The sequence below is a fragment of the Cynocephalus volans genome, chromosome 5 (genome assembly GCF_027409185.1).
Source record: "Cynocephalus volans isolate mCynVol1 chromosome 5, mCynVol1.pri, whole genome shotgun sequence".
Classification (NCBI taxonomy): Eukaryota; Metazoa; Chordata; class Mammalia; order Dermoptera; family Cynocephalidae; genus Cynocephalus; species Cynocephalus volans.
This window is the reverse complement of record NC_084464.1, coordinates 149,713,114-149,735,384: the sequence shown is the minus strand read 5'-3', so window position 1 is coordinate 149,735,384 and position 22,271 is coordinate 149,713,114. Positions and strand designations below refer to the sequence as shown.

Here is a 22,271-nt window from a genome sequence, read left to right as displayed (position 1 = left end):
CTTCAATGAAACAGGATATTTTTATAAAGTAGCAATAAATGTACCTTCATTTTTCTCTTTATTTTGCTTTTTACTCTCGATGTCCTGCTTTTGTTCTTCTGTTCCCCTCCATAAGGAGCTAGACTGGTATATAATATCACAGTGGAATGCTGTTTACAGACCTTAATTACAACATAAAAGATGGGATTAGTCAGAACCTAGTAACCAAAGATTCTGTTTTTGTATATGCCTCAAAACAATGAAAAAAGGCTCCAAAGTTATGGATGGCTTAGAAAATAAATTCTTGTCCCATTTCTGCAGCCAGTGACTCCTCAGTCCTAGGATCAAACAGGTCATTTGGCAGAGTCCAAAATTCATGAAGGTGCCTATGAAAAACTGCTCTGGAAAGGCTTTGTTTTTTGTTTTTTGGTGCTGGCCAGTAAGGGGATTGGAACCCTTCACCTTGGTGTTATCAGCACCTTGCTCTACCCAAGAGAGCTATGTGGCCACCCCTGGAAAGGGTAACTTTAAAGTACTTTGCCTTTTTTTAAGCTTATGGTTTTATGTTGATTACAGATGGGCACACACAATGATATGGAGGGTTTTTTTTTTTTTTTTTTTAACTGTAATATCAAGAGATAATCAATTGTTTCCAGGAGTCATCTCATCTTTTCTAGTAGTTAATTTGCATTTTCTTTAAGCTGTTAAGGGCATCATTCATTTTGCACTATAAATAATATAATAAACATGATGAGCAGCACATTGTCCAGGCCTTGTCCAAGAATACAGGTAAAAACTTTTGCTTTTAGCAAATTGGCCCTGCTACACTTTAATTTCTAATAGTCTCACAATTTCTGCATTAAAATGAAATGATATAGGAATACCAGCATAGAAACCCTAAAATGGGCACTGCAGTTAGAGATCTGACTTAAGTTATTCTAGGGTCTTGTCACAAATGTAGCAACAATGTCAGATATAAGCATCATTCTTTAAATAGCTTTAGTTTCCTTTCCTCCTAAAACATGTGAAAAACTCTCCTTGTTGCCTTTAAATTGTAAGATAAAACTACTTGGGGCTTCTGGATAATATGAGAGGATTATTGCATTTCTTAAAGTATGAGCATTATTGTCAGGATATGAAAAAAATATATATCATGGTCATCAAGTTAAAAAAAAAAAAGTCCCAAAATTTTCAAGTAAGATTGACTTGCATAATACAGGGAGACAATCAGCATCAGAAAATATACTGTTAGATGCTGACGTTTGCTACAGTACAATCCTGGCTGCACTGTCAGCCATTTCAAAAAGTTGTGCTGTAAAGGAAAGTATATTTTACACCTCTCATTATTACAAAATTGTTTTAATCTGGTACATATAAAACACCTCATCTGTAACTTATGAGCATAAGAAGAAGGTGATTCAGGCAGCTATTATTATTAAGAGTTTAGGCAAAGCTGCTTGAACTAAGACACTGAAATTTTTCCCTTAGAGACTGGACAATATTTTGTTGATTGGGAGATGGCCCCCTCCAAAGATAGTCATCCAGTTTGTCAGAATCATTATATGATGTCAGATATGGTGAAAGCCCAACTTTGCTATTTATTGGCTTTTTTGGAGTGCATGGACTATTCAAAGAGTAAGATGCATCACTGCTGCAGTTATTATCAGAAGAGTCAGCATCCACAATCTTGGAGTCCAATTTCCTTCTACGATTATAAGAAAGTTCCAACTCCGTCTCATCTTCTTCTGATTTTATTTCTACATAATCATCTTCATCTCCTTCAGTCTCTTTGAAATTGGAAAAATAGTTCTGTGTCGCTATTTGGATATTTAAGGGTACATTTTTATTTACTACCAGAACCTTCTGTGAGTCTCGGAGTGTAAGATCTGAGTGTTTTTCAGTGCCCGGTTGACATGAGTCAGCAATACCTGGCAGCAAATCCTGGTGACTCTCACACCTTGAGCTTTTGTGCAAAGACAGCTGTGGTTTCTTTCCCATTTCACTGGGGTAGTTGATGGAGTCCATTGATTTGTTTATCAAGATGGAAGAAGATGACTGGGACCTGTTATAAGGCTGAGATTTAGCACTGATTCCTTTCCGACCCAACGAGTTGTAAAGATGGCCCTGACATGAGTTCTCTTTGTTGGGCTGACTTACTACCACACTGCACCTCTGTGTGGAGCCCAGCAGAGGGTCGGAGGTTTGAAGAGAAGGTACAGAACAAGCTGCAGACAACTGTCTAGGAGTACTTTTTGTACTGGTCTCAAAAGTGGGATATTTTGACCTTATGTCTTGTTCTGGCCGGGGACAGAAATCTGTTAGTTCTCCATTACTATAGGTTGAATGCCAAAGCCAATCCTCTCTGCCATGTTGGGCCTGGGAAGGAGACGCAGACCTGGGGACGGAGTCCTCTGGAGGGCGGGCCCAGCCATCCTTCTGAAACTTAAGGGGAGTCTCTCTGAAGACAATCTGGTCATACAGTTGGGAATACTCAGCAATCCTGGCACCTGCAAGGCAAATATTGACAAAATAAATACACATAGGATTATTGCTACATATGAAAATTAAAATAAGAATGTAACATTCTAACCAACGTATTAAAGAAATTTTAACTTTAGATGGGGCTTTTAAGTGATGGTTGAGGATGAATAATCATTGAATACTAAAGCAACGCAAACTAATAAATTAACCCGTAGTTTAATATAAATAAAAATGACACCTAAAAGTTCATTTCATTTGATCTAATTCTGAATTATTTTATTTCAGCAGCAGGTCTACAAGTGTCCTATAGGTAACTGAAATTTCTAGTGTTCTTTACAAGCATGAAACAACACTGTCTGTGCTGAAAGCAGCTATTATAAAAACAAGAAAGTCAGCACTTAAGCCCTGGTCAATGAAAAAGAACTCAAGTCATTCAAAACAGCCCAAGCACAGTGCGCCAGGCAGTGGCTGGCCCTGGCTGCTCACCGCTCATTTGCTCTCAGACGCATGCTCCCAGAGGAGTCTGCTCCTGGCAGCTACCCCTGCACTTCTTTCCTGGCAACCCTCCACAGCCACTGTCTGGAGAACCAGTGTCTGGGGGGGCAGGGGTCCTCCCCTCCAGTACTTCAAAACCACACGTACTGACTAACATCTCCTTTCCCATCCCTAAGAAATCAGGCACTAAAACCTATGCCCCCAAGACATTAAGAATGAACCATATGGGCATTTACTTAATAATCTAATGCTCTCTAGTGTTGGCTCAAGAATAGGACTTGACAGTCACTTCCACAAAAGCTTCTGCTGCTTAGTGTTAAGCTGTGAGGCCATTCTCCCCCTTTCCCCACTTCCAAGTACAGACATTAACTGAATCATGGTGTAGATTAGAGGATTCTTCTGGGACAGCAATGACTTAAGGGAGGGAGCTCAGAGATGTCAATCTCAGGAGTTTTTTCCCCCCTCCCCAATCCAGGTACCCACATGACCAACCTAGACTCAGAGAACTCCATGCAAACTATAAACCATTCAGACCACATCTACTCAGTCTCTGTGAAGGAAATCCATCCCATATATGACAACCATCAGGTAACATTACATTTTCTTCTTCAAAATATGTATTTTTTTGAAACCTATTATTAGTAAATTACTCCTTGAATTTAAACAAAATACTCATTTAGTTGAGTTTCTGCCATTTCTTTGGAGTCTGTCTTCCATGATGACAGAAAAACACTTGTTGTCACAGTGTGCCTTTTAATGGCAACCCCCTCGGTTCCCTAAGCCTGTACTTCCTGCAATCAAGGTAAACAGTCGCTTAACTTCTCAGTATAGATCCTATATTCAGATCCTTTGGGTTTTCAACTCCAAAATCCTTAGGACAGAGGTTATCAGCTTAAAAATTTCTAGTAACAAAAACTTGAGAATTTACTCCTTATAGGGCATAGTAAAGACTCTTAATGTGTTAAATCTTAATTGGTATTAAGAGAAAGAAGGTGAAAGTCTACATGGACACTTGTGTACCCATGTTAGCCATTCTGAAAGCTGTAGGGTTTCACTAACTATGAAATTCAAAAGCAGCTGGGACTTTAAACATAGTTATTGGTTATCAGTCTCACATGAAAGTCAGACAGTTCTGCCCAAACCATTCTCACATATGCTAGAGCCCTGAGCCTGATCTCATGGCTGACTCAGGAAGCCTCAGAATTTTCACAAGCTTCCAAGAAGATGACAATTTGGGGGAAAGCAGTGGAGCTAAATATTCAAATGAAATATTCCAGTACCAAAATTTAAACATAAAGGCTTGTAAGAACAATCAGCTCTTGACTTTACCCCAGATAATCCAAAACCATGTACAAGTATTATCCAAAATACCCACAGTATTTCTCATGCCTTTTTCTACTTTATCATAATCTCTTCTTTGCTTAATCAAATCCTACCCCTCTCTCAAGATCCTTCATAAATCCTATCCTTTCTTGAATTCTTTTCTACCTGATTTCTCTTTAAAGTCTTTGATACTTAACATGTACTTAGTTACTGGCTGTGTGTGCATGCACACACACACAGACACGATGCTGTGTTGCTAATTGTTTTATGTAGGCTAGTTTATTACTCCAGCTAGTTTATGAGCTTTTGATCTTGGAGAATAATGTTGTACATTCTGCTCAACTCCCTACAGAGCACCTGACATAGTTCTAGACAGAAATTGGTCTCAATAACTACTTGATTACTCAGATAATTTTTTCTCTCCTTCCCTTTATTCTAAGCATAGCATTAAAAATGGATGGGCTTTTCCTGAGACCATACCACTGAGAGTAGAATGGCAGCCTTGAAATCAGGTCATAGCAGGAAAAGAGGAAGTGGGAAGACAGCCTTGGATTAAAATGCTTCCTATAGACAGACTCATAATGTTAAGAGTTTATCTTTGGATAACAAAGAGTTAACCATTTGTCAATTCTGAATAAAAAGTATCTCACTAGTAGATAATATACTGTGCTTATATAAAATTTTTTTTTTTGTCTCAACTTGACCTTCTAAGAGAATCTGTAACTTACATGATGACAATATGCACAAGAGACAAGGTTCCAAAGTAGCAACTATGATTAAATAGATTCCATTAGCCAGATACACAGGGAACAGCCCAGCCCAAGAGGACACCTCTAGCCTAGAAAGTTTAGAATTAGTCAGATGGATCAAGGTTCCCCATATCCTCAGCTCTGGTATAACAGACTTTATAGAACATGTACATTATCATTACATGACAATCTCAGGGCTGTCTCTGGTTTATTTCCTTTTTTGAAGCTTTGAAAGTTGGAGTTCTTATGATTCCATATAAAAATGTGAAGTAATCCCTGCCAAGGGAAATATCAAGCATGCTATTTTCAAGAGAGGATTAAAATCAATGTTTCTGATGTTGCCTGAGCTGTAGACAAAAGCATAAAATTGTGCCTTCCCTACTTTACACAAGGAGGAAAATTCCTCAAGCCTGTACGGAGTTTTCTCCCATGTAAAACATCACCGAAAACCAGGAACCCAAGGGCCTCCTTGGTCTCAAAGACTATCAGGAGGGAGGTCTGGAAGAATAAGATGGCCAGCATGCTGCAACAGGCTCTAAAATGTGGGAGGGAGCAAATAGACCTGGTTGGGTGATTTATAGGCGGAAATCTGACCCGGGGCCTGTAGACCCCGGCTAGAGAGTTCAATAAAGATGCTCGAGAGTTTCAGCGGGTGAATAGGCTCTTCCTCTTTCCGCACAACACCGAGAGCAAGCTCCTGGCAAAGCGGCAAGGCCCATACGAAGAAGTCTGGAGAATCGGTCCATTCGATTACGACGTCCTGTGCCCAGATAAACAAGAAAGAGAAAAGGAGTCATCATGTCAACTGATTGAAAACCCGGTGGGCACAGGAGGTGGTCTCGATCACCCAGATGGAAGCGGCGAGGATCTAACTTGTCAGGTCCGAGATGGCAGGCCCTAGGGACGTGCTCCTGCCAGACAGCGGGGAAGACACCACTCTCAGAAGATGACTTTGGGAGACCTTCTCCTCTTGGCTGGGGAGGACATCGATAGTAGCCCACCATGCCAAGAAAGGGCCCAGATGCAAAGCTGAGAAAAGTTCTTTTGGGATCCCAAGAAGACACCAATAGGCAAAACAAAAAGGAGAACACACCCAAAGTGAAAAGAAGCAAAAGAAAACCCCAATGTGAAATCAATTAATACTTAAAAGATGGGTAAAAAAGACTATTCAAAGTAATTGTAAGCCCTAATAATTCAGTATCAAAGGACATATTTCTATCGAAGTTGGAGTTTTTCATTTTAATAGATGGTATTCAAAGCAACATATTCAAAGAACCTTGCCCAGGTGATTACTGCTTTTTAGACAATACTCTTCTGGCATAATCCATCATTATCAGAAACTTTAGTATTATCTCTCTTGTTCTGAGAAGGCCCAGCCCAGACTAAGTCAGTGATTGCAATTGCCAACATACAACTGTTTCTAAGACCATCTATGCCCCTGTCCCTCCAAATAGTCCTCCTGCAGCTGGAACTCAGTCACTTTTTCTAAGTATAAAAACAAACCAGTTTAGCAACACTAGCACTGGAAAAGGGAGATGAATTATGCAAGGAGAAAAATATATGCACTCTAGTCTCTCTCACATTTGTATAAAAATCACTTTTAACCTTCATTTTATTAAAAAGAAGAAGAACTCAAGGAGTCTGTAAAATCCTTCTGGCATCAATTCTAGGGTTTCATTTCCCTATCGGTTAAGAAATTTTACTGAAGATTAAAGTTTTAGACAATTCTTAAATACTCACAAACTTAAAATTTCCTTACAGATGCTTGTCGTGTAACTTGTGGATTCATTTAGGATTTCAATCCTCTGGGTTCCTATTTTCTGGTTTTCATAGGAATAAATAAGCCAATTCCAAAGAAAGAAGGTCAGTGGTATTAACGTGTCCACACGTGCCACGTCATTACGAAGCTGCTATCTGAACATGTCCTGATACTGAGCCATCCAGTTTTTACTTTTAACTGGAGAACTGACTCCTCTCATTTGATACTGGGGTGGGTCCCTTGTCAGAAAATCTAGGGTAGAATTACTTAAAATATGATGGAAAGGCCACACTGATTTAAAATGCAGATACCTGGGCCTAACCCTGGAAATCTCTCTGGGTCTGGAGGTGAAAAGCTCCTCAGGTGGGAACTACACTCTCAGATTTTTCTTTCCCTGACGACTATGTGCTGTATTCACACCTATGATCTTCCTGAGATCTGTGCTAAGTTATGTCCTTCAAAAAAGTCAAATCACAGACATCTCATTCCTGTACCCCTGAACTTACCAATCACAACTAAGATCCTGGTTTAGTTATGCCCCACAAAGGACTAAAGAATCAAGCTTCTTGGAAGCATATGAGAATATCAAATTAGATGGTGTTAAATGCATTACATTATCAATGTAAAAAAAATCCAGTAGTAAGCCAAATATGAGTGTGTTTCAAAAAGTTCATGGAAAAACAGAATTAAAAAATAATACAAATCTTTCCATGAACTTTTTGAAGTACCCTTGTATGAGAGAAAACACCTAAATCACAGCATGAACAACTAAGAAAAGTGTGAAAAAGATTTTTTTTTGTCATTTTTGGCAGGTGTAGACGTTTCACTTCTAAATCGAAGAGCAATCCTATATGCTTCTAAACCTTAAAAGTTTACACGAGCTCCTCCTCCTAACAAAGTACTGATAACCAGGGAAAAGCTTTAGATATCACAGGTTAAAACTGACTGCTCTTTTTCATATTGTATGTTACCTAGAGAGACTCTATTCTTAAAATATCAGTCCTGTAGTGACAATGTCACATGCACAGCGAAACCCTTGCAGGCCAAATCAAGACACCACTTGCATAATTCAGTGGTGGTGAAGTGGGAGAAAGTTCGTGATGGCTTTGTCTGTGGTCTGCCTTTGAGAGATAAATACTTGGCGTGTTCTCATAGGTGTGTCCACTGTAAGGACTCTGAGGGTTGAGAACCGCGTTCATCCCGCTCGCAAGAGGGAGAGGAGCCCTGGGAACGTACCGATGGCTGGCCCTCCTTGCCTCTTCTCTTCCAGGATGGAGGCCAGGTCTTTGGGCACAGATTTATGCTGCTGACCAGCTGGTGGCTGCTCCAACTCTGGACTTTTCACTTTTAAAAGTTGATTTGCCTTCTTGATCTTCTGACTGTACTGCCTTGCCATCATGAAAACCCTGCTTTTTGTCTTATCTGTGCCATCCATCGCAGGGTCAGGGTTTTCAAGGTCTGTTTGAGACAGACTGGTGTTGGCCAAGTCATAGGGGTTGTCCGTGGGAGGCATTTCGGAGGCCAGAGAGAGCCGGTGAAGACTCATGAGGGAGCCTTCTTTGGAAATCAGGTCTTCTTTGAATGGGCAGCTGGGCCGGCCAGCTCTGATGGCCCCGCTTCTCATGGGCGCGAGGAAGGCCTGGCTCTCAGGCAGGGACAGTGTGGACGTGGACCGTGCCGCGTCCCTGCTCAGCTCAGGGGTGCTCTGGGCGTGCACCCTGTCTGGCACGTCATCCCTGCTCACAGGAAATGCTGCGAGGAGACGGTCTCTAGCTTTGTCTTCATTTTTCTTGATGTAATTTTCCAGGTCATTCCAGATTTCATCTACTTCTTCAGACAGTTTATCAGATACAGTGTCATCAGCTACGGACAAGTTACAGCTGGAGGAGCCGTACAGCAAGCTCAGATAATCATGCTCAGGGGCACTGAGAGGGTACGGAGTTTCGTCCTCGCTAAACTGGAGGCTATCCTGGGACACAAAGGGCCTCAGACTGTCACAGCATGCAAAGTCGGCTTCCAGCCCCAGAAAGGTGCTCCTCTTTGAACGCTTTAGGCTGCTGCATTTGAAATCCCGTGGTGGTGGATCTGGGAGCCCAATAGTGTCATAGATGTTTTCCTCGACCACCTGGAGTTCATGTGTGCTTTGGTTCAAGGCCTCTCGACCTGTGAGAGTGCCATCTCGTTTCGCGTGAAGTGAGCTCTTACTGTGGCCAGCCTGCCTCTTTGAGAAGGCTAACTCTGGGGTGCTCTTGGGGCGAACAGAGTCCCTGGCTGATTTGGGGGGAGTGGATTCAGCTTCTTGCTGTTTAGCCACCATTAGTTTTAAGTCCTCATAACTTATGTTATCGTAGACATGGTCTATGTCATCAATAGTCAACTCTATAGATGACCCAAAAAGAGTCATCCCTTCCTGCTCCTCTGTTTTAAGGCTGCTCTGCAGTTCCCTTTGGGGACTGTACTGAGAGCCATCGCTGTCCCTAATTCTTATGTCAGGGGGGCACGTGTTGCTCTCGCCGGCACTGCTGGCACGCCTGACAATCCTGTGGCTAGAGCTGGAGGTCTCTGTGGACTCGATCTGTCCCATATGCCAGCTGCAAGGGCGACTGGAAGTGCTATCGTCACACAGTCGGGTAGAGTTCAAATCTGAGGAGGAAAAGGACGGCACGAACATCTGATAGTCATCTTCATCTTCATTCTCCTGCGGTGACCGTCGGCTGGGAAACAAGGCTTGTCTAATCTGGTGATCAGTCCAGATGTTTCTGATAGCTCCACCCCCACGAAGCACGCTGATAATGGCAGAACTGCTCGGCTGACTGTTCCTCTGGGCAGGAGATGGCCCTGCTGAAGTCAGCTGGGGAGATCCTTCCTCTCTAGACACCTGAGGAAGATAGAAACATGTCAACTGAATTACAGCACCATGGAGGAGATCAATAACTTAAGGATTTCTCCACTTCATGGAAAGATTCGTATTATTTTAAATTGCATTTTCCACAAACGTTTTGAAGTACCTTTGTATTCTTAAAGAAAATGATCAGTAGTCGTTGTTGATTTTAATTGAGTTGATATTTATTTAGAACTTAGGCTAGACAATGTGCAGTCATTCTCCAAATTTAATATTCACACTCTATGAATTATATATGATTGTACCAATTTCACAGTAAGGAAATCTAGGCTCCTAAAGATTCAGTAACTTGCTCTACCTAGTCAGTAGTAAGGCTGGGACTCAAACCCAGGTCTGACTCCAAAACCCTTGCCTCAGAGCAAGGTATCAGCTCAATGCAGGAAACTCTTAGATACTTCAAATAAATCTGCTGTGTACTTGAAAAATAATTCATTGTATAAATGAATATGTATAGGTGTCAAGTGCCATAATATCTGGTTTCTATTTGAGACTTTCTAAGGAGCCTTAGGCCCAGTGCTTGACCCCTAGGAATCTTATATTGGTTTCCGGTATACCAGAAGCCCCTGCCAGTGACCTGACTGCACACTCCAAGGGTTTCCCTTAAATCTGCAGATCCACCACAAATCTCACCAGCAGTACCTTGGCTTACAGATTCTAGGCAAAAGAGCCTTTGTTGCAGGAATGTAATTTAATCCACTGTTGAGCTAGTAATATTTTTACTTCCTATCAAAATACATTTAATTAAGTAACATTTAGGTGCCTTTTAGGAAGTAAAATCTGAATGACATTAATGATTTCTAATCAAAGGAAACAGTGGGGTCTTTTATAATTGGGGACCCTTTAAAAAAAAATACCAGTGAGGGGATCTTAACACTTGACTTGGTGTTGTCAGCACCACGCTCTCCCCCAAGTGAGCTAACTGGCCATCCCTATATATGGATCTGAACCCATGGCCTTGGTATTATCAGCACCACACTCTCCCAAGTGAGCCACAGGCTGGCTCTCTGGGGACCCTTTTTGATGGAACTCAATTGTGCAAACAGGAGTGGATCACCTTTTGATACTACTCTTAGGTAGAAGGATTAGCTTCAAAGTGTTAAAAGGTTAAGACTTGTTCAAACTAATTAGTACCAGGGACATATTTTCCAATGAAAACACTATAATAGTAACCTATGGGAAGTGTCAAATTAGCAAGAACTTTTCATTACATGTCAACAACACTGGGATATTATTTATCAGGGAAGTAAGAGGAGTAGTGAAGGACAGAATAAAATTTCATCCTAAATGCTATTTTTCTTTTAAAACTTAAAAAATTCAATTATTTCATGTTTTGTTCTCTATTTCACACAAATGTTTATACATAATTATACAATATTTATTGCCTTATATATCTTTTTTCCCCACCCTTTAGTATCTCTTCCTTTTCACCTTGCACATACTGCACTGGTATAATGTCTATAAAAATATAAACACCCAGTAACTACTTTTTATAAAGTAAAATAAGTTAATGAAGGTAATTAAATTATGACAAATAATTTGAAAGTGTAACAAAATGATTTTGTGTTTCTCACAATAGCCAAAAGTAATCCTTAAGATCTTTCATCTCAGAAGATTCCCAGATGTTTTAGAAGAACAGAAAACCTGAATTGTTAATATTGAAATATATTTTAAGGTAATTATACTTGAGAAAAAGATGGTACTTTAGAAGCTAAAAATTTATATCAGATAAATCATTAGGAGAACTGAGGAAGCTCTCAGATTAAGAAATAACCAGTATATGATTGGTCACAACACAGAAATATGTATTTAGATATCTCAATTTTACCAGAGCCACAATGAACTTTTTTCCCCTGTTTTTCCACATTCTCAGTGTTGTGGCTATTTACTATGATAATACTGTCATTTATGGAACACTTGTGTGGTGCCAAATACTGTACTAAGCACTTTAAAGAATACATATTATCACATTTACCCCCTGAAACATATAGGAAAGGTGAGTGGCAGCTGAGGTATTGTGGTATTTAATCTTTATAACAATTCTGTAAATTAGGAAACTAAGTCCTGGTAAGGTTAAGCCACTTACTTGTCTATAGTCAGACAGTGTATGGCAGAGATGGGCTTGATCCATGTCTTAATCCAGCTCATTTACATGAGCTTAACCACCACACACACACAGTCTCAAGAATATATATTCCAGGGAAAACACTGAGCTATTATTAAGGACTACAGATGGTCCTGACCTACAGTGGTTCAACTTAATGATTTTCAAATTTACGATGGTGTTAAAGCGATACTCCAGTACACACCTCGACTTACAATGGGGGTTACGTCCTGCTAAACCCATTATTTGAACTTACGATGGGTTTATCAGGATGTAACAGCATCGTAAGTCTACGAGCATCTGTATCTCCTATTATAAATTCTTTAATCATCAGTAATTCTGCTCTCCTCACAATTAGTATATGTTTAGCGCATTACTATTAGGAGATAGAATTTTACCACTAAAAAATGCACATCAGTGTTTCTTTCTTTCCTGTCTTCAGATTTCATGAGGCTTGGCTAGTCCCCATATGGACTTGGCTTGTGCACTGTTGAAGAAAGTGTCTAAGCAGCTCTTGAGATTGTATCTCTAGAACACACAGTACTGAGGGGAGCTTGGCTCAACAATCCTAGCCTGACTGCCTGAAAGAACAGGGTGACTTCCATAGCGATCCCATTTATGAAAACAAAGTAGGTTAAAAAATCAAAACCTCATGCTATATTTCAGGATAAGGAACCAATTAATGTTAATAAGTTTCAAAAATTTCCAAACAAAATATGTACTACCTGAAAAAGAGTACTTGCCCTAAGCCATGAAAATCACTTAAAGCCAAGACTATGTTTATTTTTAGATAGCTTAGTGGTTTTAAGTCATGGTGCAAATGAAATTGTGGAGAGATTTTCATAGCCACATCCGTATAGACACAGAACATTACACAAGAAGCCATGGTCAGTTCTCTAGGAATTATTAATTTAGCCAATTGACCAGTAGCCATATTAGACAAACCTCTGAGGTCGAGATAAGATACCTACTCTTCATAGGTAATAAATTTGGATATATATCTTCCAGTAGAGCATACCATTCTTAGCCCACCCCCAACCTTTTCTCAGGGGAAGAAAAGTTAAAATTTGATATAGCGAAGTTCATTCTCTCACATATCATAGATCTCGTATACCAGCAAGAGGGCCATATTCTTGGAAGGGGAATCCTCCTCTAGGTGACTGAGGGTAATGCGTTGAGAAGGGAGTTACACTCAGAGTCCAGGGCCTTGGTCTTACATGGGCAGAGGCACATGAGGACAGGAGGCGGATCACACTAGCGCCGTGCAGGTATCATATCCTAAGGTAAGGCTATGGCCCTGAGGTGACATGTGGGGCAGAGGGATGAATCAATCATTGCCTTAGTTCTAAGGGCTGGGAGGCGGGTGCAGGGGGGTAGTTGATAATGATGAATCCTCACTTAAACCAAACTTAATTCAAAATGTAAAATAAATGTAAAATATAAAATTTCCAAAATGTAAGATTGGAGCGGTCCACACCATGGCGGGGTCTTGAAAAGAATAGCTTGGGCTGCCCTTTCTGAGTTGGCAAGGCCCCGGGGGGAGAGCTGCTGGCAGGGCCCCAGCTACCAGCACTTGCTTTCCCTGTAAAGATCTCTGCCTTGGCATAGTGGTGCAGCTTTTGCTTTCTCTTTCGATATTTTGGTCAGCGTGGCAGTTTCCTGAGTTTCCAAAAGATGCAAAAAATGACACACAAACAGTTGTTGTCATAAAATTAGATTATCCCACAAAAGATCCGGGAACATTAAACAATTCCAAATTGTCCCTTTTGAGTCAATTTATTACACCAACGGATGTTTTAAAAACACCTTATGAGTAGCTATGAGCAATTGTTTTTACCGAAGAAATTAATAAATAATAGAAATCCCCATCCTCTTCCCACCATCTGGGTAAATGATTATATGGGTTATAAAATGGGAAAAGGAAAAATTTGGCACCCTCCTAGGGGACGTCCTAAATATGACTTAAGTTGGCAAACGTCATTTACAGGGGATTATATTAATGGTAAGAGAATGGTTGGAATTAATGGAAAAAGATACTATAAAAAGAATTAAGTGTATGAGAAAGAAGGCATAGAAACCCTGTTACTCACTGGTGTCCTAAGTTAAATAAAAACATATTAGTAAGATATCGGGACAAAAACATATGATGCACAACTTTCTCTCCTAAAGATAAAGATTATAGATGGAATTTAGAATGCACCTGGTTTTGTGAGAGATGGTGCTGTGCACTTTGACACTTTACATTGGGCCACACAGCTGTTATATTAAGTACACGCATGATAAAGCTGTTCAAATATCCTTTATTCTTTTTCCAAATGAACAATAGGTTCATGCCTATAGAAATATGAGAATCATTAAATTTTTAGTTGATTATAAGTTTAATTGTTAGATTTATAAGTTTTAAGTATAATTGTTAGAATTTTTTTATAGTATTTAAAATTTAAAAATATATATAAGGTTTGTTTAACTAATTTATGCTTGCTGGTAGTAATAAGTTTAAGGTTAATACGAAGGCAGGAAGAAAAGAAACACAATGGTGAAAAACGTCAAGAACAGCGAGTCACGGACTAATCGACCACAACAGATATAATCACCAGAAAGAATTGGCTGACCACCGAGTTTTATTTAACCTTGTGGATTATTAATTTTATGAGAACTGACGTAATTTTAAGAAAAGTTTCCATTTAACTATTGGTTTAATAATTTTAAAGGTTTATGTAGTTAAAATGCCCACATTAACCCCCCCACGTGTTGTGTAACAAATAAAAATGCTGTTTTCAGTCTGAAGGCTGCTTCAGCTGCTTTAGCTGCTCTGGCTGTGACAGCGCTGACAGCCCGCAGGGTGAGAATGTGCTTCAAAGGAACCGAGGTCCCCGCCTGTGTTTTTTATTTTCGCCGCCTCTCCATCCCTCTTTCAAAGACCCCCAACTCGACTGGAGCTGGTCTCCGGCATAAGATATTGTCTACACTTGGAATACGGGCTGGGAATGAGATACGCAAGGAAAGGGCACCTTTGAAGCTGCCTAATTAGACATCTCAAGATAAGAATGTGATGGTGCTTACCTTTTGGATGTCTTGGGCTGTTCCTGAAAAATAGAAGTTTTTCAAGCTTGAGAATTCAAAATGTAGTTCATATATAGGTAAACACTAATATTTTATAGGACTTATACACTTCTTGGTAATAATTGAAGCCCAAATGAGTTCTGGGCCCTTTAGATCTAATTTTCAGAAAATGCCTCTCAATTACCCCAGTTGTGTATCCTCTACTGTATGTACATAAAACCACCTCACATGTGCCTGCGGGTTAGGTATCTTCCCAATCCCTTAGAGCAATGAATTACTTCATGTTGTTAAGTTTCCAAAGCTTCCAAATAAAAATAAGTATTACCTGAAAAAAATCCACATGCCTCAAAGCCATGAAAGTCATGTAAAGATAAGACTTTACTTGTGTTGATTTTTAGACATTTTATTGGTTTTAATTGAAAGATACAGGCTTTATCAGTAGGGTTGCCTTGGCCCTGTGCCTAGTAGTCTTGCAAGTGGAATTTTGGGGAGAGATTTACATAGCCACATTCTCACAGACACTCTTATAGATACCCTGATTACATGTGTCTCATCTTTAAAACTGTTTCGTTATAGAAACATATAAAGTACTTCCTTCCCCACAAATCCCGCTCCCTAGAGGTAACCACAGTAAACAGCTTAATGTTCATCTTTACAGGTCCTGCACTGCCCCCACCCTACCACAATTTTTTTTCTTTTTTTTTTTTTAATAGAGATGCAATATGCAACATTGAATCCATGACATTATGCATTTGGCAAAATCCACAGAACTGTGCAATACAAAGAGGGAACCCTAATGTAAAATTGAGTTAATAATATATCAAATATTGATGCATTTAATTGCAACAATTGCACCACGCTAGTATAACGTCAGCAATAGGAGAAACTGCATGGGGGTAGTATGGGAACTCTGTACTTTCTCCTCAATTTCTCTCTAAAACGAAAACCACTTTTATAGAGTGGTTTTGAAAGAAAAAAGAAAAAAAATCTTTCCGCAGTCAAATCATCAAATTTGTCAATCTATAATTCATCTTGGTATTTATTTTTTGTGTATGGTTTGATTTACTGGATATCAAGAAGAATGAAAAAAGAAAAAATGCCTTTAGGACTTACCACTGGTCTTCAAAACTTTATGTGATCTTGAGGAAGGTTCTGGAAGAAAAAATAAAGCCAGTGTCATTTGCAAAACCAAATAAAAATGTTTTCTTTTATAAATGAGTTCTTAGTTTATTAGCAGATTATCTGAGCTCTATAAATTTTCTATCAAATTTACCTAAATCCCCATTGCTTAGAGATCTTAGAATTGCTTAGAAGTGAGAAATTTACTCTCTCAAAATAGTAGGATAAATGTTAAGCTGTGGAATGAGGAGTCACATAATAGAAAAGCAAAATACGACTTTAATCAATGCTACTAACTAGTTGAGCAACTTCCTCTGCTTTAACAACCATCCATAAGCTGATGACGTTCAGTTTTATATTCTTACGCCCGACCCGTCCCAGGCTTCAGCCTCTGCAAACTCAACATGCCCCAATCTCAGCTCACCAGTGCCCCCACACCCACCCCTTCCTCCGCACTTCCTGCCTCGGTTACCACGGATGTTGCCCTTCCCAGTGAGCGACTGGGATGACCTGTATTTCTCCTGTTTTTGTCCATCACAGTCATGGGCATTCCCACTAATGCTTTCCCCCAGTTGCCACTATCTTAACCCAAATTTCATCATCTCTCAGCCAGACTAGCACGACAACCTCCTACATGGTCTCCCTGCCCACATCGAGCCAAAGTGCTTTCTCTAAAAGGCAAATATCTCAGGGTGTGCTGGCTCAGGTTTCGGGGCCTCTCTGTGTGCTATTCCTGCCCCATCTGCTTCCTTAGTCCTCAGATTCCACGGGGGTACTTGTCCTCCGCTCTGGGAAGTCTTCTCTCTCCTTTCTAGAGGGTTAACCTCTAGCTCTCCTTTGTTTCTCCATTCTTCCTTCCATTCAACCTCTGCCACAGCTCCATCATACAGACTGGTATTTATTTGCATTTTCTCTCTCCCACTATGAGTCCCTTGTAAGTTAGAATCATGTGGATTATTCTACCTTGCATACCTAGTACTCAGCAAGGTATAAAGTAGGTACTCAATAAACACTGATTCAACTAAAACCAAAATCTGAGAGCTAAGAGACTATGTCATGGAGTCTGATTTAGTGAATGTTTATTAAAGTTTTACGTCTGAATATTTTGTGCGTGTCATTCATAACAGGTGACTTTTCATTAGCAATAGCAAATAGGGTTTAAGTATCTGCATGCCAATGGTAAGGTGTTGTACAAAACAAAACTAGTTGATTGATATGTTTTATATTCACTGGGAAACAAAGAGTTAAGTAGAAAAGAGTTTGAGAAGAAAAGTGTGAGAATCCCACGGTAAGGCAGCCTCATGTGCATTCAAACTGGCAGGGAGCTTAGACACCAGACAGGACATTCCTGTTTGCCAGACTGAAAGGGACTTTCATTACCAGTCCTCCGTAAGTGATACATTTTGATCGCGACATCCTATTTACCAGATTTTCTTCTCAGCCGATACGGAGCAGAACCTTCTTTAGAACCACAGAATGCCTTGGTCTCCCCCTCAGGACTGTAGCAGAAGCCTGGATGGTCTGTAAAGACAACCATGCTCACCAGTGAGGCGTTCTGGGAATTGCCTTTGCAGCTATAGACTGACGCTTTTTCATCAGATACGGATACAAGCCCCTCCCTTCCCCCAACAATGGTGTTAAATTATGTATCTCAGGGCTGTTTGTTTACACAGGGTCCTTCAGGAGCATGCTAGCAAGGTAATCACCTTCTGTCTTCTCTGTCCCTTGTCCCCTCCCCTTCCTGCCCTCCGTTTTCACTCCCTAGCAGAAAGAGCTATAAATCAGCTTTACCCTGCCCAGAAAGTTAGCTCTCTTCATGCCCCTGAGGAAGCTGCCCTGCACTGCAGTGACTCTTAATATTTTTCTAGATATTGCTCCTTTGAGCGTTTGGTGAAAGCTTTAGATTCTCTTACCAGAAAAGGAACTTTCATTTAATTTCATCAGTTTGTATCTTTCTACCCCACCTAATGGGTACAAAGACCTTGCATTAAGAAACTGGTCTAATCCAGAATATGTGCTGCAGCATATTCAATGATCATCTATACCCTGAAGCCTGAGGACAAACCATTTTAGGACACAGCCATAAACTGGTATTCCTTAAATTAGGGGTAAGGCTCTTCCAGGGTGTCAAGTTGAGAGAGAATTCTGACGATCATAAAACCCTACACTTTTCCTCTGTCAGTAGCAGTTACCAAAATGAGGTCATTTGGTCCAGTGGCCTGGTCTAACCTGCTCACACTCAGCCAAGTCCAAACTCAGGGTTAGGCAAATAAGGGCACTGTCTCAGGCTGGGCTGCTCAGGCCTGGGCCTGGAAGAGATGCATTTGGCATCTATTAGTGGCTTAAAATAATTCTGAGCACTCATAGAATCTCACTGGTTCCCAAGTGCTAGCCCAGAGCCTGGGAATAAGTAAATTATTTTGTTGAATGGAGCTAATCACAATAATAGCTGACATCTTCCTTTGTTTTCCCTAATTTGCATACACCCACCCACCATCTCCTCTTCAGAGTGCTTTTTAAAAAATAAATAAACAAACGTCTTAAGAGCTGGCTGCTTAGCTCACTTGCTTACAGCACAGTGTTGGTAGCACCAAAGTCAAGGGTTTGGATCCCCAGACTGTCCAGCCACCAAGAAAACAAACAAAATCTTACGGCAGTTTCCACTGAATAAAACGTGGGGATTTAGAGAACGCAGCCTAGCCCTCCGGTAGGGAGAACCTTGACTCGTTTCTCAGGTCTGCTGGATGTGAAACGGGGAACCACAGCTTCAGGGGCTGTGGTGACACTCCTGTTTTTCCTTCAGGCACCTTTCTTTTCTGTCCTGCAGAATTCACCAGGGGCGGGCTGGAGGGTAGGGGAATCAGTGTTTGCACCTGAGAACTGATTCATGTAAGTAAGGTATTCTGAAAGGTTTAAATAAAAGTAGAAGTGTTTTAAGTAAAAGTTTCTGGCAGACCTGGTTGTGAGTGTTTAAAGCCATTGTTTTCTCTTTTTATTCTATTTCATTGGAGAAATAACAAAGATGTGGTAAGTGCCGTCAAACAAGGTCTTATCTAACAGGAAGGACCTCACATGGTCATTCCCTGCCTGCTTTTGTGAGCCTGGAAATACTCACGTATGTGGGGTGGGGTGATTTTAGAATTTCGTGCTGCACAGGAAAACCAGTAACTACCACGTTACTGGGATCCTTGCAGATAATCGCCATGGATTTTTTAGGGGTTAGGATGAAGTGGCAAGTGCACGGTGGGGCCTTCCTTGTTTTTTGGTGGAGGTGGAGGTGGGTGTGCATTGGGGGGAAGAGTTGACCCTGGAGGCACATCTGACATTTAGCTGATGTGGAAACCTAACAGTGGCCAGCCAGTGGGTGACTCATGGATAAACCAGGGAGAATCAATGTAGAAACAAGTCAACGTGTGAAGAAGGAATTATACGGTATGCTCTACTAGTTAAAACAGTGACTAGAGAGCGGCTATCTTCTTACAGTTGGAATTTTCATAAACTTTAAGGTAGAAAACGTGACAGATAAAAGCAGACAATTTCAGATTGTGTTAAGGAAATGACACTTACGAATGGCATCCATTTCAAGTATTGCTTGCTTGGCCTGAAAGAGAGAGAGTGTAGCTATAATTGCATTGCTTTTCCCTTCCTTAAACTACCAGTCCTAACTACCAGATCTTATCCCACCTGAATAAATGGATTTTGAAAGCTTAAAAATAATGTTTTTAGACAGTAACACATAGTTCAGCGGATTCAAACAGGTTAGTGCCCTCATGCAGGTAAATGATGCTGCATGATTGATGTACCAAAGCTGAGACTGCAGGAAGGGATGCAGGGAGGGAGGTTGGTCTGGCTAATCATCAGCAAACATTGGGCAGCTTATTAAAAAAATGCAGATTCCTGCTACCCAACCCTGATCTGCTGAACCAAAAGGTCAAGGCATAGATCCTGGCATCTATACCACCAGCTCCTACCAGATCATCGGGGGCCTTATAACTATTTTGAGTTGATTACAAATGGTTACTGGAAGTTTCCTCTAACTGCTTTCTTCCTTCCAAATGCCATGTGATTAACATTAGCTAAATTGCCCTGTTCTCTGCAGCCCCCATGCACCTCCTGCCTCTTCTCTGTGTCCCGAGTCCCGCACAGGGGCAGAAAGAGCTGCAGCGCGGGGCAAGGGCTCTAAGGACATGGTTTGTGATCCCAACTCTGGCACGTAACTGGATGGGTCCTCTGAATGCACTTCTTCAGCTGTAGGATGGGATACTAGGACCTTCCTTTCAGAGTTGTTATTAGGATTGAATGACAGACACTCAACCAGTTAGTCCCCGTCCACCCTCCTAGGGTGCCTGATGAACCCTGACTTTTCTTTCTCTTCACACACTTAGCAAATCCCCACTCCAACCCCCATCTTCTGAAGTTTAAGGCTTTGGGGTTTCTTTTCATTGTTATTGTTGCCATATGTTATCAATGTTTAGAGGAATACAAAAAGATAAGTTAATTGCCCTAACGTAAGTCATTTTGCCAGAGGATTCAAAGAAGGAAAAAAAAAATTAGTTTAGGTAGCCTTTCTTGACTTTTTAATGTCATTTCTGTTTTTCAGGGGGTGTATAACTTAACCTACAAACACTATGCTAAAAATAACTACTCATATTTTGCTGTGATTTGTGATATCACAGTAAAAATATTTAGGCTAAGTGGCAATCATATTTAGTTAAAAAGGGGAGGGGGCTTGAGACATTAAACTTAATTTTGAGAAAACAAATGCTTAGATTTTTTTATCACTGATATTCCTCACATACATTTAGAGTTTGAGATTGCTAGCTGGAATTAATTTCAAACACAAATGCTAGCTCAATTTCTGGGAAGTGCGTTTACAGAATCATGTTAATACATAAAATGCAAAAGCACCTACCTTAATCTTTACTCTCAATTAATTTGGATAAGAGTTCAGCTTATATACCATATACATGAATGAGCAACATGGCTATTTCCAAGAAGTTCCCTGGTATCTGTAAACCTGACTTCAAGAACTCTTGTGTTTTTTCCTGTCTTGAAATTCAATTTCAAAAAATATTATTCCTGAGTTGTCCACTAGGTGTCAGCCAAGGACCATCATTGAATTAAAGGACTGGGAGGCCCCAAACTAATGAATTTCCAACAGCTGTGTTGACATTAGACCAGTGGTACATTTTTTTGAGGTTTAAAATTTTCTTTTATTTCATAGAAATAAATATATTTTGAAAGCTTTAAGAAAATAATTTAAGTCTTGAGGAAAGATGTGAAAAGTTCAACTTAATAATAATCCTGTTTAAATAAAACAGAAAATTATTAGAACATCGTAGTAGACACAGTATATTAAATAAGTGGGTTTTCATTGCCAGTGGAAACAATATAGTTTAGATGCTCTTTGGAGCCAGACAGACCTGGGAGCCAAGACCTGAATTGGGCTTGGTCATGAACTAGTTATATAAACTTGGGCAACTTACTTAACCTCTCTGAGGCTCTGTTTTTATTTTGCTAAAATGGAGAGAACAAGACCTATTTCATAAGCTGTTTTGCTGAGGGTGAAATAAGAGTTTAATGTACTTAGCATGTGCTCAATAAGTTGTAGCTGAAAAAATAATTTTTAGATTTTAAAAGGATCAGCGACTTGGACAAAAAGTACAATTCTATATTGAGTATATTAACCATTTTAACACATAAAGAGAAAACTGCCTGGAATAGTGCAGGAGAAAGAGGACAGGCATGTGAGCTGGTCTTGTTTTGTAATGGCCTGTGACTGGCTGTCGGAATCTCGGTAGGGATTTTAATCCTCCCAGTAGACGGGTAAACAAACAAAGACACTTTGCCACTGCCTGGCAGGCCATCCAAGGCACAAGGCTGGCAACCAAGTGACTAACCATGAGCAAAATGCAGTCACCTCTCTGCACAAGCTCCCCTGCCTCTCCTAACACCCCGATGAAATAAAACCCTTGCTTCGGTCAAAATAAACACCTGTGCACATTCATTTCCCGAGTACAAAGTCATGGCTGCCAGTCCCTGAGAACAAGCTTCAAACGCTTTTCCAAAGACAGAGAGCAAAACAGACTTGCTCCTTTCTCAGAATCTCAGCCCTCCTTACTTTGCACCCAGTTCTACTCGTGATCATCACTTCTGTGGACCATTTCACCATCCAGGTGGGAAATCCGCTCACCACCCTTTCTTTAGTTCCCTGACCCCTTCATCTCAATAACCTTTTCCTCCTCTCTCCTCTAGGACAGCAGCATAGAGCCACAGCCACCCAGAACCTGATCACACCCA

The 22,271-nt window shown here is 40.4% G+C and overlaps 1 protein-coding gene across 1 annotated transcript in view; it reads right to left on the bottom strand.

The window, feature by feature from the left end:
• Positions 1 to 1,173: 1,173 nt before the first annotated feature.
• Positions 1,174 to 22,271, bottom strand: part of PLEKHG1 (pleckstrin homology and RhoGEF domain containing G1) — a 121,162-nt gene continuing 100,064 nt past the window's right edge. The window contains exons 11-16 of the mRNA XM_063098055.1: positions 19,539 to 19,572; positions 17,397 to 17,492; positions 15,966 to 16,004; positions 14,853 to 14,875; positions 8,023 to 9,664; positions 1,174 to 2,486 (exon numbers count right to left, since the gene is read on the bottom strand). Of these exons, the coding sequence (XP_062954125.1) occupies positions 1,423 to 2,486; positions 8,023 to 9,664; positions 14,853 to 14,875; positions 15,966 to 16,004; positions 17,397 to 17,492; positions 19,539 to 19,572 (2,898 nt within the window). The 3' untranslated portion in view covers positions 1,174 to 1,422. The remainder of the gene's footprint in view (positions 2,487 to 8,022; positions 9,665 to 14,852; positions 14,876 to 15,965; positions 16,005 to 17,396; positions 17,493 to 19,538; positions 19,573 to 22,271) is intronic.